The 18,262-nt window shown below is 42.4% G+C and overlaps 1 protein-coding gene across 1 annotated transcript in view; it reads right to left on the bottom strand.

Moving 5' to 3' along the window:
* TGFBR3 (transforming growth factor beta receptor 3) overlaps nt 1–18,262 on the bottom strand; it is a 212,983-nt gene that overhangs the window by 182,309 nt on the left and 12,412 nt on the right. The window contains exon 2 of the mRNA XM_017855795.1: nt 1,351–1,520. Within this exon, the coding sequence (XP_017711284.1) occupies nt 1,351–1,438 (88 nt within the window). The 5' untranslated portion in view covers nt 1,439–1,520. The remainder of the gene's footprint in view (nt 1–1,350; nt 1,521–18,262) is intronic.

Below are 18,262 nucleotides of genomic sequence, written 5' to 3'. Positions count from 1 at the left end.
TTCTTTTTTTTTTTTTTTTTTTGGCAGGGGGACATTTCCACTACTTCTCAATGAGATTTTAAGTCAATTCCATTGTAATACAAAGGCTAAAAGGCAAATAGCACTTCAATAATGAGACAAAATGAAACTGCTGATAGACAAAAATAGAGAATGGACAGTTCAAATTCATAAACTGGCATTCAAGAAACAATGACAACAAAAAAGGCCTAGCAACTTTCTTTCAAGATATTTATGGCCGGGGGAGGTGGCTCACACCTGTAATCCCAGCACTTTGGGAGGCTGAGGTAGGCAGATCATGAGGTCAGGAGATTGAGACCAGCCTGACTAACATGGTGAAACCTCGTCTCTACTAAAAATACAAAAAATTAGCCAGGCGAGGTGGCGCACGCCTGTAGTCCCAGCTACTTGGGAGGCTGAGGCAGGAGAATCGCTTGAACCCCAGAGGCAGAGGTGGTGGGCATCTGCAGTCCCAGCTACTTGGGAGGCTGAGGCACGAGAATTGCTTGAACCCAAGAGGAGGAGGTTGCGGTGATTTGAGATCCGGCCACTGCACTCCAGCTTGGGCGACAGAGCAAGACTCTGTCTCAAAAAAAAAAAAAAGTTACATATTGAAATATGTGAAATAGGCAAAACTAAATACCTCCCAAGCAGCCTACGTCAAGAGTGTCACCTCAATCTAGAAGATCTATTCATTTGCTAATAAAGAAAAGGACAAAAATGCTTTCTTGAAATCCTTATTCAGGGACAAAAATGTAAATACAGGTCAGGCACACATCTGTAATGCCAGCACGCTAGGAGGTCATGAAGAGAGGATCACTTGAGCTCAGGAGTTTGAAACTAGCCTGAGCAACATAGGGAGACAAAAATAAAACATTAGCTGGGCACGGTGGCACACACCTGTAGTCCCAACTAGTTAGGAGGCTGAGGTGGGAGGATCGCTTAAGCCCAGGAGGTCAAGCCTACAGTAAGCCATGATTATGCCTCTGCACTCCAGCCTGGGTAACAGAGTGAGACTTCATCTCAAAATATATACATATAAACAATCTATGCATGTAACAAAATTAAGTGGGATTATTCATCAGCGTATTTGTTCTCTTCCTTCCTCCACCAAGGTGAGCTAGGTATCTGCATCACTAACATGACAATGCCAAAACCAACCTAGTAAAATATAGCACAGACCAATGTATTATGTACCTACATAGTAGTCAAATATTTTATTTCCCTAAAGAACATAAATATTCAAGTTCTGCAAGAACACCACATGGGCTAAATTCTTCTCAACTAAAGAGACTGGAACAAAATGTATCCAAAAATATATAACAAACATGCAATTTATATTATGCAACTTACCTGCAGTGGCTAAACAGGAACTCATCAGGGCAAAGACGGCAATCACATAATGGGAAGTCATTTTTATTTCTCCAACAGTGTGTCTCATCCAGTCACTTCAGCCTGCTCAGAGCACAATCTCTGCAAATCAGAAGTAGTCTTAAAGTCCCTCCTTGCAATTTTCAAACTGCCTGTAAAACAAATTTCAATAAGCAAACTTAATGAAGAAACTTCACAAACAGACACTAAAGTTAAATGGAGAATTTCTGAAAAGCATAATATAAGAAATTTATCTTAAAAGATGCCAAATAGCACTCAAGCAAACTAGACTGAGGGCAGTGACTACCTAATAAAGATTTTTATAGCAAATACTTTTGCAAATGACATATTTGTTTCTGACTTTTGTTTTCTTTTTGAGATGGAGTCTTGCTCTGTTGCCCAGGCTGGAGTGCAGTGGCACGGTCTTGGCTCACTGCAACCTCCGTCTCCTGGGTTCAAGCGATTCCCCTGCCTCAGCCTCCCAAGTAGCTGGGATTACAGACATGAGCCGCTACACCCGGCTAATTTTTGTATTTTTAGTAGAGATGGGGTTTCACCATGTTGGCCAGGCTGGTCTTGAACTCCTGATGTTGTGATCCGCCCGCCTTGGCCTCCCAAACTGCTGGGATTACAGGCGTAAGCCACCGCGCCTAGCCCTGTTTTGACATTTTAAATCTTTGGTTTTATAGAGAATTTTCAGGACTACAGAAGAAAATCAAGGTGCACCTGAAATACAGCATCACCAGTTAAGTTGTGGTACCAAAGTTATCAATGACACTTGATACATGCAACCCTAGTGCCAACAAGAAAAAAAAACCAGCTCTGATTAGAGACTCAATCTAATGTTTTAATAACAGAGTTGGGGGCGGAGCAAGATGGCCGAATATGAACAGCTCCAGTCTCCAACTCCCAGCGCGAGCGACACAGAAGACCGGTGATTTCTGCATTTTCAACTGAGACTCCACCTCTGGGGACAGCGCACAGCTGAAGACCAACAGGCGAAGCAGCGGAACTATTCACAATAGCAAAGACTTGGAATCAACCCAAATGTCCATCTGTGACAGACTGGATTAAGAAAATGTGGCACATATACACCATGGAATACTATGCAGCCATAAAAAAGGATGAGTTTGCGTCCTTTGTAGGGACATGGATGCAGCTGGAAACCATCATTCTTAGCAAACTATCACAAGAACAGAAAACCAAATACTGCATGTTCTCACTCATAGGTGGGAACTGAACAATGACATCACTTGGACTCGGGAAGGGGAACATCACACATCGGGGCCTATCATGGGGAGGGGGGAGGGGGGAGGGATTGCACTGGGAGTTATACCTGATATAAATGATGAATTGATGGGTGCTGACAAGTTGATGGGTGCAGCACACCAACACGGCACAAGTATACATATGTAACAAACCTGCATGTTATGCACATGTACCCTAGAACTTAAAGTATAATATATAAATAAAAAAAAAAAGAAAAAAAAAATAACAGAGTTATCACAAGGATCAAATTAAGTTGCACTGAGAAGCAATCTGAAAAAAATAAAGAAAGGTAAAAAGGTAAGGTCCTTATTTCAACTGTTCGCCAACATTTTAACAGGAGAAAAGTCTTCCCTGTCTCTCAGCCCATCTGAGACTATCTGGTTACTGGACTCGAGGATCTAGAAGGTTCTTTCTAATCTTTTCCTATCCAGAGTCTTGAATGAGAGTTTTGTGGTGGTTTGCCTAACTTGAATATTCCTCACATGGCCCTAATGGTTACTGATTTAGACACTCCAAAGTATATTTTTCCAGCCCTCTATCCCTGAGCCTGGCACAACTCACAGAAGTTCAATTAACAAACATTTACTGAGCATTTACTATGCTCCAGGCATGGTTCCTTCTCATCAAGAATAAAAGTTACGGGTAAAAGTGCAAAGACTTTCCCTGATCTAGGTCCTGGAAAAGGCAGAATGGTGGAGTTTCCAGGAGCCATCTCACACACCTGGGGGTTGTGGCCTTGTTTTCCTCACTCAGGAAATATCACCCAATAGGAGCTGCCCGCTACCTTCAGACAAAGCCAATGTGGGTGCGTGAAGATACAGTACAAAAAAAAAATTTGTAATGAGTTTGTAATTAAATGGTCTTAGTCTATTGCATCAATTGTCAAAGAGAAAGATATTTAAAATGGCTCTTTGCAACTGTGACACTGCCTATGAATAGGGTGACTGCAGGACAGGGGTAGGAGGGACCAGAAGCCTTTTCACTGAATTCTCTTTTGGGTTTTGTATTAGTAACATCTGCAAGTATTACCTATCCAGAAATAATAACAGTAAAGTTCCAATTTCAAAAAGAATTTCTTAGATACGTCTTAAAACTAAATTATTATATAGGCAGGAGGCACTATGGTTCAATCTTGATACATGATAGTGATTAAAATCCTAGTATAGCATATGGATTATGATTAAAATCCTAGAATAGCATATGGATTATGATAAAGATAAAAAATCTGCCTGGGTGTGAATCCACTCTGCCCCAATGGTAATGTTAGGCAACTTACTCTTCATGAATGAACATATCCTGTGGTAGGAAATGTATGGTAGGCTGTTGTGAGGGTTCAGTTAGTTAATATACATACACAATGCTTAGAACAATCCCCAGCACATAAAAACCAACCAAATAAATGTTAGCTACGATTACTGTACTGTATCACTACTAGTCCATTCTCTTTGAGGTATTTATACCAATAAAGTGGAGAAATTAAGGTATAGTTATTTATGTAAGTCTTAGCTACTGTAAATCCAGTTCAAACTTTTGTTTAGTGAGAAATAAACATTACAACAGACAAAAGGAGATAAGCTAAAGAGTGGACTCACTAAAAGAACAAAATTACCAGTCAAGTTGAAGCATAAGTCATCAATGACACAGCTTGTCTCAAAAGCTGACTAAATTATAATTTGGGAGCCATTAAACTGACTTAATTATCCCTCAAAGTCCAACATTTCTGTCACCATAATTCCACATCAACTGTGATCACATGGAAATCTTCTCTGTTAACTTAAAAATTCAACCACCACAAAGAGTATCTGTGTCTATTTTTTTCCCTTCAAAATATTAGATTCCCGAAATTAGTGAATTGGTTTACAAGAACTATAGTGCCTCCTGCCTATGTAATAATTTTGATAAGGAAAAACCTCTCTGGAAGAATATGCTATTTCAGCAAATGTTAAAGACAACTTTTATAAAGCAAAACCCTGGAAGGAGATCTCAGAAGAAGATGACTTCCCAGAGGATTTTACGAAGCACATAAACTGTAAGCGGCACGAGGCTTGTGGGAATATTTAATGAGCTTGCGTCACCCTGCCCACAGCTGCAGTGGGTCCGAGGGTCTGTGCTGCGTTAATCCAGGGGCTTAAACCAGGTCTGAACGAACCTGTGGAAAAGAAAGGCAAATGGTTCCATTAAAAATATAGGCTGCAAATTGCTGACAAGAATATTGGGCAATTATTAAAATGCAGCAATTACGGATATAATAGAGCCAAGCTAAACAGTTTGATGCCCAAAGGCAAACCACAGCAAGTTTACACCGGATCTTAAAACATCTCTGAGGAAGTCCTGGACAAGTTGAAACTGCACACTGCTGTTTGTAACAAAAAGGGAGCTTTTCTTCTTTTAGCTTAAAATTCTCTCCATAATGTAACTTGTTCAAAAAGAAAATAAACTGCAGAAGGTTTTTGTCTAATCTCCCCAGTGTGGTGAAAGGCTCCCAAGGCAGAAGGGAAGCAAAAGGGAAGCGTGTCATTCTCATTCAGCTGAACTCCAGTTTTGGCCACAACTTGTACACCTCAGTGCCTTAACACCCGACTTAGGAATCAGTTCCCTAATTCGAATGCTGGATGGACTGAAGGCTTCCGAAAAGTTGTAGCTTTGATAAAACTAAGGAAATATAAACTCCTCTTTTCTTCTGTGAGGTTCTACCACACTGACTGCAAATACCAGGGACTCCCAATCCTGACTTTTTGACCTCAAAGAATCTCTGGACTTCATGAACTAAATGCTTTCTTTAGAAATATGGGTTCTGGCCGGGCGCAGTGGCTCATGCCTGTAATCCCAGCACTTTGGGAGGCCAAGCTGGGCAGATCACCTGAGGTCAGGAGTTCGAGACCAGCCTGGCCAACCTGGCAAAACTCTGGCTCAACTAAAAATACAAAAGTTAGCCAGGCACGGTGGTGCGTACCTGTAATCCCAGCTACTTGGGAGGCTGAGGCAGGAGAATCACTTGAACCCAGGAGATGGAGGTTGCAGTGAGCCGAGATCATGCCACTGCACTACAGCCTGGGCAACAAAGTGAGACTCCATCTAAAAAAAAAAAAAGAAAGAAAGAAAGAAAGAAATATAGATTCTGTCTATGGAGTAGCCATTCCTTTATTCCTTTACATTCTTAATAAACTTGCTTTCACTTAAAAAAAAAAAAAAAGTAGAAATACCTAATGTAAACGATGAGTTAATGGGTTCAGCAAACCAACATGGCACATGTATACCTATGTAACAAACCTGCACATTGTGTACATGTACCCTTGAACTTAAAGTAGTTAAAAAAAAAAAAAAGTAGAAATATAAATAGGGTACTCTGAGATCGTGAAAGAGCAATTTGGAATAATAGTCATTTTGCCCACATTTCAAAGCAACATGTTCCATTTAAAAGGTAGATGAGGCCGGGCGCGGTGGCTCAAGCCTGTAATCCCAGCACTTTGGGAGGCTGAGACGGGCGGATCACGAGGTCAGGAGATCAAGACCATCCTGGCTAACCCGGTGAAACCCCGTCTCTACTAAAAAAATACAAAAAACTAGCCGGGCGAGGTGGCGGGTGCCTGTAGTCCCAGCTACTCGGGAGGCTGAGGCAGGAGAATGGCGTAAACAAGGGAGGCGGAGCTTGCAGTGAGCTGAGATCCGGCCACTGCACTCCAGCTTGGGCGACAGAGCGAGACTCCATCTCAAAAAATAAATAAATAAATAAATAAAAGGTAGATGAACTTTGATGAATTGATGAACATTTAGTATTCACCAATAACATAAGAAAATTCGGAGACGTAATGGGTTTTTTTTAAAAAATAAAAAATAAATTAAAAAAACAAATAAATGCGCTGCTAATTTCAGAGATCCCCTGGGTTTATTTCTGAGTCCATTAAGCGTACTGCCCCACATGCCCTCATGACCCAAAAGAGTGCACAGGTAGAGACCAGGATTCGCTGAAAAAATCCCATCCAAATGAATCCTTAAAACCATCATGTTCTAAACCAATATTCAAAAGGATCTAGTTGGGTACAATATTCCCGAAGGTGAGGAGAGAAATCTTGCTGCATCTAAGAGAAAAACTGTGGCAAAATGGATGTCTGGCAATAGGCTAAGAGCCAGTAACAAAAAATTAGTAGCTTCCCCTTAGATGGCTAACATGGCCTGGCTACATCCATAAGATGATTCAGAATCGGAACTAAACTAATCCCCATCTTCAAACAGATTTGGCACAAAGAGAGAAAAAGTCCTAGATTTGGATAAGAAATCTTTGGAATCATATCCAAGCATAATCGATATTCAATAAATATTACTACTATCTGCCAGGCACTGTTCAAGATGCCAGGGATATACCAATGAAAAAAGACACCAAAAATCCTGCCCTCAGGGAGCTTATATCCTAGTAAAAATATCATTTACTACTTCACACAAGACATTTAATTTCCTGAGTTTCTCCTTTCAGCAAATCTTTACTGCTCACTCTGCTAAGCAATGGCCAAAGAGACATGTTTTTTGCCCTTGTGGGCTTAAAAGCTGGTGAGATAAACAGACAATAATCACAAATATATAATTACACGACATAATCAGAGCTCTAAAGGAAAAGTATCCGCAACCTGAGGATAAGCGAAGATTTAAAAAGTCAGGTGAGGAATGATATTGCAGGCAGAGGAAGCATTACAGGAGGGAGGAGAGTTGCAGAGCAAAAAGGGAAAGAGAAGAGGAATAAGTTCAAGGAGGGGTTTAAACAAGGAATGGCGTGATCAGATGGGATTATTAAAGATTTCCCTCACACTGTACAGAGAACAGACTGAAGTGAGGCCAGAGTGCCTGGACAATCAGTTGAGATTCTCACAGCATGTCAGACAAGAAAGGATGGAGGTTTAGATCAGAATGGAGCCTTAGTTTCCTCCTTCGTAAAGATTGAAACAGACGAAATTTACCTACATCACAGGGTTGTTGCAAGAATCAAATGAGATTGTGCATGTACAGTATTAAAACTATCATTTATCATTAGCAAGCTGTTTCTACCAAAGAGATTTATTATCCTGAGGTGTCAGATTAAAGTCCCAACATTCTGTGGCTGCCAGTGGCAGGAAAAGAAAGGAGGAAGATTACTCTGGAACTACCAGTACTGGTAGGCACAGGGGAGGCAGTAGGCACGGGGGAGGCAGTAGGCACAGAGGGTACGAGGAAAGCAGAGAAGCCTGACTCCACTCTGCCTGTTCTGTGCCGGCTGCCTTCAGAGGCAAGGTGGGCTGTCCGTCCAGAGCAGGCCCACCCTCATTCCTGGCTGGGAGCATGACCAACAAATCTGGCCCCAGCAGCCTTGGTTTCCTTGGGGCTGAACTTCAGTCCGTCCTTAAAAGCCCTTCCATCTATCCCGAGCACAACACACCTCACTCCCAAGCAAAATACAGGAAAAAGGGAGGGTGGGTGTTGATACGTTTCACAAAATTGGAAAAGACCATGTTTTATTCAAACTCCCAAACCAGGATGGCTTTTTCACCCACCCTTGCAACACTCTAAGAACCACCTTTACACATTTAAGATTTTTGCATCCAAAGGTTTCTGTAGCTTTTCATTTATAAGGGTGTCTGCTTTTAAGCTACAATTAATAAAGAACTATATCTGGGGGTTCAAACCCTGGCTTACCCAGCTGTTACACCAGACAAGTCATTTAGCCCCTACCACTCCCTCATCTGTAAAATGGTAGCAATATTTTGATTATAATATATAGAACATAATATTAGGCATGGTACCTAAAACAATACATGGCCCACACAGTCTATTTTATTTTATTTTATTTATTATTATTATTATTATTTTTTGAGATGGAGTCTCATGCGGTCGCCCAGGCTGGAGTGCAATGGCGCAATCTCAGCTCACTGTAACCTCTGCCTTTGGGTTCAAGCAATTCTCTTGCCTCAGCCTCCCAAGTAGCTGAGATTACAGGCATGCACCACCATGCCTGGTTGATTTTTGTATTTTTAGTAGAGACAGGGTTTCACCATGTTGGCCAGGCTGGTCTCGAACTCCTGACCTCAGGTGACCCACCTACCTCAGCTTCCCAATGTGCTAGGATTACAGGTGTGAGCCACTGCGCCTGGCCCCACACAGTCTATTTTAAATAAATAATAGTCATTGGTATTTTTATGGTTAAAATATACCTAGACTTTCAAAAAGAAAATAAGCAAACTACTAGTAGCAAGGCAACAGAAAGTTGTTTATAGCAAATTTTGTATTATTTTGGAGATTAGACTTTATCATCTAGAATTTCAAAAATTCCCTCCATCACCAAAAAATAATGATTCCAAATTCCATACAAGGTATGAGTTCCAAAGATACTCAAAATGTAGCAAACTGTTCAAATGGGGGTGAAGCCATTGCCTCAACATTTCCGGTATAAGTTATAGGGATCAGGCTGCAGGGTCCTTCTTGATTCTATCTGATGATTCCCAGTTAGCCGCAGGGGTTTGGCCGGGGGCTATGGAACTCAATCTGGCACTGCCACCAAACCAGCCAAGCTACCTAGAGTGAGGAATCAGCTGTCTTCAAAAAGGTTTAAATCATAAAGCTGTAATTATTCAAGCAAAATTCAGCATATCAGAATATTCTCAGGACAACAGTCATCCTCCCTCAGGCCCCAGCAAACACGTGGCCATTGAAAAAAGCTTTCGATAGCCTGGACAACATAGTGAAACGCTGTCTCTACAAAAAATTTAAAAGTGCGCCGGGTCTGGTGGTTTACGGCCCAGGCATGTGAAACACTAAGAATTAAAACTCGCCGGCGCGGTGGCTCAAGCCTGTAATCCCAGCACTTTTGGGAGGCTGGAGACGGGTGGATCACGAGGTCAGGAGATCGAGACCATCCTGGCTAACACCGTGAAACCCCGTCTCTACTAAAAAATACAAAAAACTAGCCCGGGCGAGGTGGCGGGCCGCCCATAGTCCCAGCTACGTCCGGGAGGCTGAGGCAGGAGAATGGCGCCAAACCCGGGAGGCAGAGCTTGCAGTGAGCTAGATCCGCCACTGCACTCCCAGCCTGGCGATAGAGCGAGACTCCGTCTCCAAAAAAAAAAAAAAAAAAAAAAAGAATTAAAAATCTTCAATGGAATGGTTGCCCACTGCTGTCAAGATAAACAGCAAAATTTCACATGGCCACCAACCATTGTCTAGTTAGTCCAAGCTCATCTTCTGCACACTCCAGCCACACTAGTGTCAATTCAGTCCCACAAAACGGCCAAGTCCTCACCTTCCAAAAGTGATGTTCACTATATCAGAACTCAACATCCCTCCATGGTCCCTAGGATGGTCACTTTCTAACATCTTCAGGTCTCAGCATAAGACTTACTTCTTTAAGAAAGCCTCCTCTGATTCCCTTGGACCAAGTTAAACTTGGACACCTAGAACGCAGTACAATCCAACCCTCCAACCCTTCAGGTTGTAATTATTATGTAGTTATTTCCTTCCAGGTATGCTTTCCCACTGTCTTAATTCCACCAAGGCGGATCACAGTCTACCTACACTTGGCTGACAGTGGGCATCTAATGAAGGTACCACAGTGGACTACAGGTATAAAATACTACTGTGCATACTACAATAAAAATACTACAGGCCAGGAGTTGTAGCTCACACCTGCAATCCCAGTACTTTGCTAGGCCAAGGTGGGCAGATAACTTGAGGTCAGGAGTTCCAGACCAACCTGACCAACATGGTGAAATCACATCTCTACAAGAAATGCAAAAATTAGCTAGGTGTAGTGGCATATGCCTGTAATCTCAGCTACTCGGGAGGCTGAAGCAGGAGAACCACTTAAACTCGGCAGGTAGAGGTTACAGTGAGCTGAGATCACGCCACTGCATTCCAGCCTGGGCAACAGAGCGAGACACTGTCTCAAAAACAAAGAAAACAGAAAAAATAGTACAGCAGGATAAGTTATTAGAACATTTCTCGATAACAAATAAGAGTTGTGTATAAGAACCTCAGGCATCCTCAAAGGAAAAGGAGGCAGGAGTGCGGCCCATCAGCATGTTTTACCAGCTCAGACCTTCTGGGTCCTACTTCCTTCATCTCTAATATGAAGAAATTAAACAAGAAAATCTTCTATTCTATATCATACTACAATTGTCATTACATGGACTAATAATCCTGAATCCCTTCTAGAAAATGAGACTTCAAACACACTTGTAGAAATCTGAAATGCATAATTATGTAAAGGCTAGCAGGAGTAACTTCACAAAACAGGAAAGTGTTAACCAAGAAAAATATTCAACTTGACAACATAAGAATAAATAGAATATGAATACTACATTAGCTATTTTAATATATAACTTATGTAAACAAAAATTATTTAAATGCAGTATCTTCCCAACAATGTAAGCACACATAAAACCTGAATTTTGTCAGATCTGCCCATTTTATCACAATCTGCCATTTTTATGCTATTTCTGAAAGTCCACGAACTCTACTGACGGTCCTCACCTCATTCTAAAAGGGACTTCTGATTAATCCCATCCTACTGTGAACATTCTGTTACTTAACATTTTGTGTATAATTCGTTCCACATTATCTTCTAGTCAGAGCCAACTTGGAATGCTAGAAATAGGTAGTATCTACTCCAACCCTTTAATTTAACAGATTAGCAAACCAAAAATTAGAAAGGCTCAACGACTGGCCCAGCTTTACACAGCTACTTAGTTGCAAAGCCAAGACTTGTCCACATGCTGCTTTGTAATTATTCTTTGGTTGATCAAGTGTCTATACTTTATTCCCCTTCCTGTCAGAAGCTGACATCTCTGCTTTCTTCTGAACCCATATCATGTCTCAGCTATCACCTATTGAACACCTATCATGTATATCACAATTTCTCATTTAATCCTGTCAACAACCCAAGGAGAGAGATGCCCTTTACTCCATTTTGTAGTGAGAAAAGTGAGGTTTCAAGATGCTAAGCAAGGCTGGGTACAGGGGCTCACACCTATAATCCCAGCACTTTGGGAGGCAGAGGCCAAAGACTAACTTGAAGCCAGGAGTTCACAACCAGCCTGGGAAACATAGAAAAAATAAAAATAATTTGAATATCAGGAGTTTCTCAAAAAAAAAAAAAAAAATACAAATAAATACAATCACAAATATTAGCCAGGCATGGTGGCGCATGCTTATATTCCTAGCTACTTGGAAGGCTGAGGCAGGGGGATCACTTGAGCCCAGAAGTTTAAGGCTGCAAGGGAGCTACAATGGCACCATTGCACTCCAGCCTAGGCAACACAGAGAGTGGGACTCTGCTCTGTCACACAAAAAAAAAAAAAAAAAAAAAAAAAAAAACATGCTAAGCAACCCGAAGTCACCAGCTTATAAATCCTGGCACCAGGACTTAAGTCCAGGTCTGTGTAATTCCATGCCCATGCTCTTAACCGCTACAAACAGGGAATCCTCCAGAAACAGCTGACTTACAAAAAAAAGATAGGGACTGTGCCTATTACCAAGCCACTGTAGACATCAACCAGGCCCTGCATGGACTCTCACTTTCTGGTGGTGAGTAGTCTGACGAGATCTGACACAAGGGACAAATTATTTTGTTCTGAAACCAGGGTGGCAGGCCTTGATCAGCAGTTTTAGTTGATTTCATTCATTCACTCAACAAACATTTATTAGCACCTACCCTGTCTTGGGCACTGTTCAGGGAGGTGGGCACATAGCAGCAAATTAAACACACCCCTGTTTTCACATAGTTTACCTTCTAAAGGTGGGGACAGACAGACAACAAATAAATAATATGTCAAGGCATGATAAGACCTAGGAAAGGAAAATAAAGCAGGTTAAGGAGAGAGAGTGATGACAGGAGGGATGCTATTTTAGACAGGGTGGTCAAAGAGGGCCTCCCAGACAAGGTAATATTTAAGCACAGAGGTAAGAGACAAAGCTATAACAAAATCTATAGGAAAAACCTCCCAGGCAGTGGGAATAGTGAATGCAAAGGTCCTGAGGTAAGAGCATGCTTGGCTTGTCCTAGAAGCAGACTACAGTATAGCATAGTGGAAAGTGTGGGGCCCCCACAGCCTACCTGAGTTCAAATCCCCCACCTGACTTTTCTAAGCAATATAATTTTGGGTAACTTACTTAAAGTTCCACGCCTGATCTGTAAAGTAGAGAAAATGATTCTGTCTCCTTCATGGGGTTGTCATGATGATTAAATTAATAAATAAAGCAGTTACTCCCTAGTATGTTGTTAGAATTCAGGAAATGGTAGCTATGATTATTTTTAACTACTCACTGATAACTCAGCTCCATTCCAGACAATTTATTTTCAATGTGATAGCTTTGAATCCCAGGGTGAATGACACTGCAGGCTTTGTACATGGCCAATAGCTTCCTCCTAAGCCTTTGACTTTCTTGGCTGGGCTTCCTATCCCTGTAGGAACCATGACGATGTTATCTCAATAAGAGCAGGAGGCAAATTCCTCTAACTTTACTATTACACTAATACAAATTATGTACTTCATTCCACATAATCCCTACCCACAAGAGTCTGACACTTCTTCAGAGCTGAATTTATTGCCCCGTGGATTTAAGGTATTGGTTTCACAAGACGGGGTCCTGCCAATCCTGACTTCCCACTAGCACCACCAGCAGAAGCAAGCAGAAATTTCAGTGACAACCCCTTATCTTGAGAAGGGTTAAAACTTCACTTCAAAAGATGGTAATTTAATTTTAAATAATCCATTCTCCAATGTCCTTTTTGCCTAAAATTAAGATTTATTTTCAAAGAAATTAGAACATCAAAGCAAAACTCCTCAAGAGTCATCTGGCCTAAAAGTCTCAAGACTCTTGAGCATAGCCCCCAAGCAAGGCAGCTCTGGAAGGGACTGTGTGACCAGACAAGGGGATGGGCACAGAAACAAGGCAAGATGTCAGGGCTGCAAGGAAATTCTGCCCTGTTTCCCCCTGCCCTCTTCCCTAGCTCTTTTCTTTAATGTTGTGTTTGCTTTTCATCTTTGTAGCCTGCCAGGTTAAAGGGCAAACCACAGGCAGAGAGAAACCTCAGCAAGCCCATGCCTGTTAGACATAAAATGGGAGTCTTCCCAAACCACTTGTAAGGATGGGGGGACCCACGGGTGCTGCTTCGAGTCAGACAATGAAAAAGAGGTCAGTGTTCTAGTCCAACGAGTCTTAAATGAGGCTTTTTAAAAATCAGATTCTCCTTCCCCGAGATCTGATGGTTTTCCCTTTTTTTGAGGGGGTGGTGGGAGAGGGGGATAGGGTTTCACTCTGTCACTCAGGCTGGTGTGCAGTGGCATGATCATAGCTCACTGCAGCCTCGAACTCCTTGGCTCAAGCTATTCTCTCACCTCAACTACAGTCCCTGTAAGCAGGGACTACAGGTGTGCCCCACCACACCAGGCTGACTTTTCAAGATTTTTTTATGGAGATCGGGTCTCACTATGTTATCCAGGCTAATCATGAATTCTTAGCCTCATATAATCCTCCTGCCTCAGCCTCCTAAAGCACTGGGATGATAGGGGTAAGCCATCACACCTGGCCAATTTTCCCTTCCTTTTTTTTATTTTTTTTTTATTTTTGAGACACAGTCTCGCTCTGCTTCCCAGGCTGTAGTGCAGTGGTGCTATCTCAGATCACTGCAACCTCTGCCTCCCAGGTTCAAGCAGTTCTCCTGCCTCTGCCTCCCAAGTAGCTGGGATTACAGGTGCCTGCCACCAAGCCCAGCTAATTTTGGGGTTTTTTTTAGTAAAGACAGGGTTTTACCATGTTGGCCAGGCTGGTCTCGAACTCCTGTCCTCAGTCTCCAAAAGTGTTGGGATTACAGGCCTGAGCCACCATGCCTGGCCCAATTTTCCCTTTTTAATGCCCTGAGTGCACCTATAACTGGGGCTATAAGAAATCCATAAAATGGACTGGGTGCTGTGGCTCGCGCCTGTAATCCTAGCACTTTGGGAGACCAAGGCAGGTGGATCACTTGAGATCAGGAGTTCAAGACCAGCCTGGCCAACATGGTGAAACTCCATCTCTACCAAAAATACAAAAAAAATTTAGCTGGGCATGGTGGCATGTGCCTGTAATCCCAACTACTTGGGAGGCTGAGACAGGAGAATGGCTTGAACCCAAGAGGCAGAGGTTGTAATGAGCCGAGATTGTGCCACTGCACTCCAGCCTGGGTGACAGAGTTAGACTCTGCCACAAAAAAAAAAAAAAGGTCAAAAATGATGCTTCTCGTTCATTTATTAATTTAATAATGTTTATCAAGTGCCTGCTTCATGCCAGGACTGTTCCAGGTGTGAGTATTCAACAGAAAACAAAACATAAAAATCCCTGCCCTGATGGGAGCTTTCATTCTAGCTAGAGGAGACAGACTATAAACAAGATACATAATTATATATTATATAGAGACCAATGCTAAGAAAACAAAGCAGAAAAGGGAGAGACAAAGTATGTGTGTGAGGTTTTGGTTTGGTTTGTCTGTTTTGAGTAAGGACCTAACAAAAGTGAATTCTGTACTTATTTGGGGAAAAACATTCCAAGTAAAGGAAACAGCATGTGCAAAGGCCCTGAGACAGAGTGTATCTGGCATGCTCAGGGGCCAACAATCAGGCGTGGCCGCTGGAGCAGAGCAAGCAGCCTAGAGAGCACAAGAGGGAAGTCAACTGGGTCACCAGCATGAGTGTGGTGGGCTCGTTGTGCAGGGCTTTACAGATCACTGTGAGAATTTTGGCTTTTATTCTGAGAAAAACAAGAATAAACAGTAGAGTGTTTTTTGTTTTGTTTTGTTTTGAGACAGAGTCTGGCTCTGTCACCAGGCTGGAGTGCAGGTGCAATCTCGGCTCTCTGCAACCTCTACCTTCTGGGTTCAAGAGATTCTCCTGCCTCAGCCTCCCGAGTAGCTGGGATTACAGGCACGTGCCACCATGCCAGGCTAATTTTTTGTATTTTTAGTAGAGATGGGGTTTCACCATGCTGGCCAGGCTGGTCTCAAACTCCTGACTTTGTAATCCACATGCCTCAGCCTCCCAAAGTGCTGGGATTACAGGCGTGAGCCACTGCTCCCAGCCTAGAGTGTTTTAAGCAAGGGAATGAAGGAATCTGACTTAGGGTTTATGACAAACATTCCGGCTATTGGGTGGGAACCAGGCTGCAGAAGGGCAAGGAGGGGAACACTGTTCTCTGGTTGTTCTCATCTTTAGAGAAACTTAAGGAAGATTATTCTAAACCCCACTCTAACCCTAAACTCTATGATTCTGAGTTGATTTCCTATGTCTTTTCTATAGCTATAATTTATATCAACTGTAAGCCTGATCTTTCCCCAAAGTCATAACTGAAGTGGACTGAAATGAAGAATTCCATTTTTCAATATATCTATAAACCAGGCCCATGCTACACACCTAGGATACCAAGATGGTAAGACTCGATCCTGCTCTGGGGAATCTGCCGAAGGAAGAAAAAACATTCTCATGAGTCAGCAAGAGAAGCACCTGCCAGGAGGAGCAACATAAAGCCCCACCAGAGGAGCTGGCAGCAGTGAGAGCCTGGAAGAGTAAGCAAGAACCCCCACAGAGAAGAAGGGACATGGGAAATACAGAAGGTGACACTGTGGAGACTATGGACCACAGAGAAGTAATATGGTGGATTTTGGACTGTAATAGAAAACCTACAGAAAAACCAGATGGCACTGTCTGAGAGGCTGTTGGAAATATGGGTGTGAAAAACCTGGGAGCTGTTGATATTGAAGCAGGGAAATACGAGCAACTAGATGTAGACTGAAAAGACAAGAAAAAGAAAAGAGGAAGGGAGGGAAGGAGAGGGGAGGAAAGGAAAATGGAACCTTGGAAAATGTCAACCCATAGGGATCAAGCATTCAAAAGGAAAACTGGGCCGGGCACTGTGGCTCACGTCTGTAATCCCAGCATTTTGGGAGGCTGAGGCAGGTAGAGCACCTGAGGTCAGGAGTTCAAGACCAGCCTGCCCAACATGGCGAAACCTTGTCTCTACTAAAAATACAAAAAGTAGCTGGGCGTGGTGGTGCACGCCTGTAATCCCAGCTACTCGGCGATGGGGGTATGCAGCTAAGGCAGGAGAATTGCTTGAACCCATGAGGCAGAGATTGCAGTGAGCCAAGGTCGTGCCAATGCACTCCAGCCTGGGCAACAGAGTGAGACTCCATCTCAAAAAAAAAAAAGAAAGAAAGAAAAGGAACGAAATGGAAGACTGAAGAGACATCTGGAACATAAGAGGAAAACCAGAAGAACTCATTTCAGGGAAACCAAGAAAAAAAATGGGGGAAAAAGGAAAGTAAAGCAGCAAATGCAACTTTGCACTCCGCACTTCACTCCGCACTTGGCACCTCTTCTAGCACCTCATGGGGGTGTGGTGGGCGTGGGAGCCAGCAGCAGGCAGGAGAGTAAATGGGAGGTGAGAAGAAAAGCACCAAGAGCTAAAACACATTAGCCTCAGTGACAAGCCTCAGTGACAAGAGTTATCAAAGATTATGTAACATCAGGAAAGTCTTATTCAACACTCTGTGGAAGTGTAAGGTATGAGAAACAGGAACTAAGACCTGCCGGGGGTGATCTTCTGGCGGTGGAAAGGAGATTTCTTAGTTAACACCTAGGTCTCACAGGACCACTAATCCTGAAACTAGCAGTAGGCATCCTGAAAGGCTAGTTGGCTTCTGACAAGTGCTGAGGACAATATATTCACCCACACATCATCCAAATGCTAGGCTTCGCACCTCCATACCTTTCCCACACTAATATCCCTAATTTTCTCCTCCAGCAGAATAATGCTGGGCAGCAGGGACTACATTTCAGTTCAAAGCATGGTAAAAAAAATTCACATAACAAAAACCACAGCACCACTACCAGGTTTGATGCTGTGGGCCCATAACCTGGGACCATTTAGGCAGGAAAAGGCTTTACCAAAAACACAAGCTGGGTCCCGGAACACTGGACCCAAACGCCTTCATGTCAGCAAAAACTGCCTAAATGTTATTCTGTTTTGCTCTATGAGAAACAAAAGAAGCCGAAGGAGGAACAAGCCTTTAATCCTAAAATTATTCTTAATTTCCAATACAGAGCATTTCAGAAAATCTGAAAGCCACCAGAAAACTAGCAGATTCTTTAAAATGTGTGTCTACAGTCCTTTCTCCTTTACCCTCTGCAAAAAAAGCAATCCAACTCCCAAATGATCATTTTTCTTGGCTTAATTTCACTATTTTTTGTGATACATAATTGGAAACAGACTACTTTTTCCTGGCTTTAGAGAACAGGATCTTCAGGGTTACAAGAGTTGCCAACTACAGAACCTCAACCTTAGCAAAATTTCTTTTGCAAACATCTTACCTATCTACCTACTTGAAATATATATTAACTCCAAAGAAAACACTTAAATCCCCTATTATTATGCAAAAGTGGATTTTCTCCCAACAAATTAGACACTCCCCTCCTTTTCCTAGCCTCCCTACCCACAGAAATCCTGCTCTGTGTTCAGCTATCTCCCATTTAAACATGACCAAAAGCCCTCACCAGCATGGTATCTAGATGGGATACCTTTTGGAAGCATTTTCTTTTTTCTTCATATTTTCTTTTTTTTTTTTTTTTTTTTTTTT

This window comes from Rhinopithecus bieti, unplaced genomic scaffold (assembly GCF_001698545.2).
Source record: "Rhinopithecus bieti isolate Rb0 unplaced genomic scaffold, ASM169854v2 scaffold_41619, whole genome shotgun sequence".
NCBI lineage: Eukaryota > Metazoa > Chordata > Mammalia > Primates > Cercopithecidae > Rhinopithecus > Rhinopithecus bieti.
The sequence above is the reverse complement of the archived record's forward strand: the minus strand, read 5'-3'. Positions and strand labels throughout refer to the sequence as shown.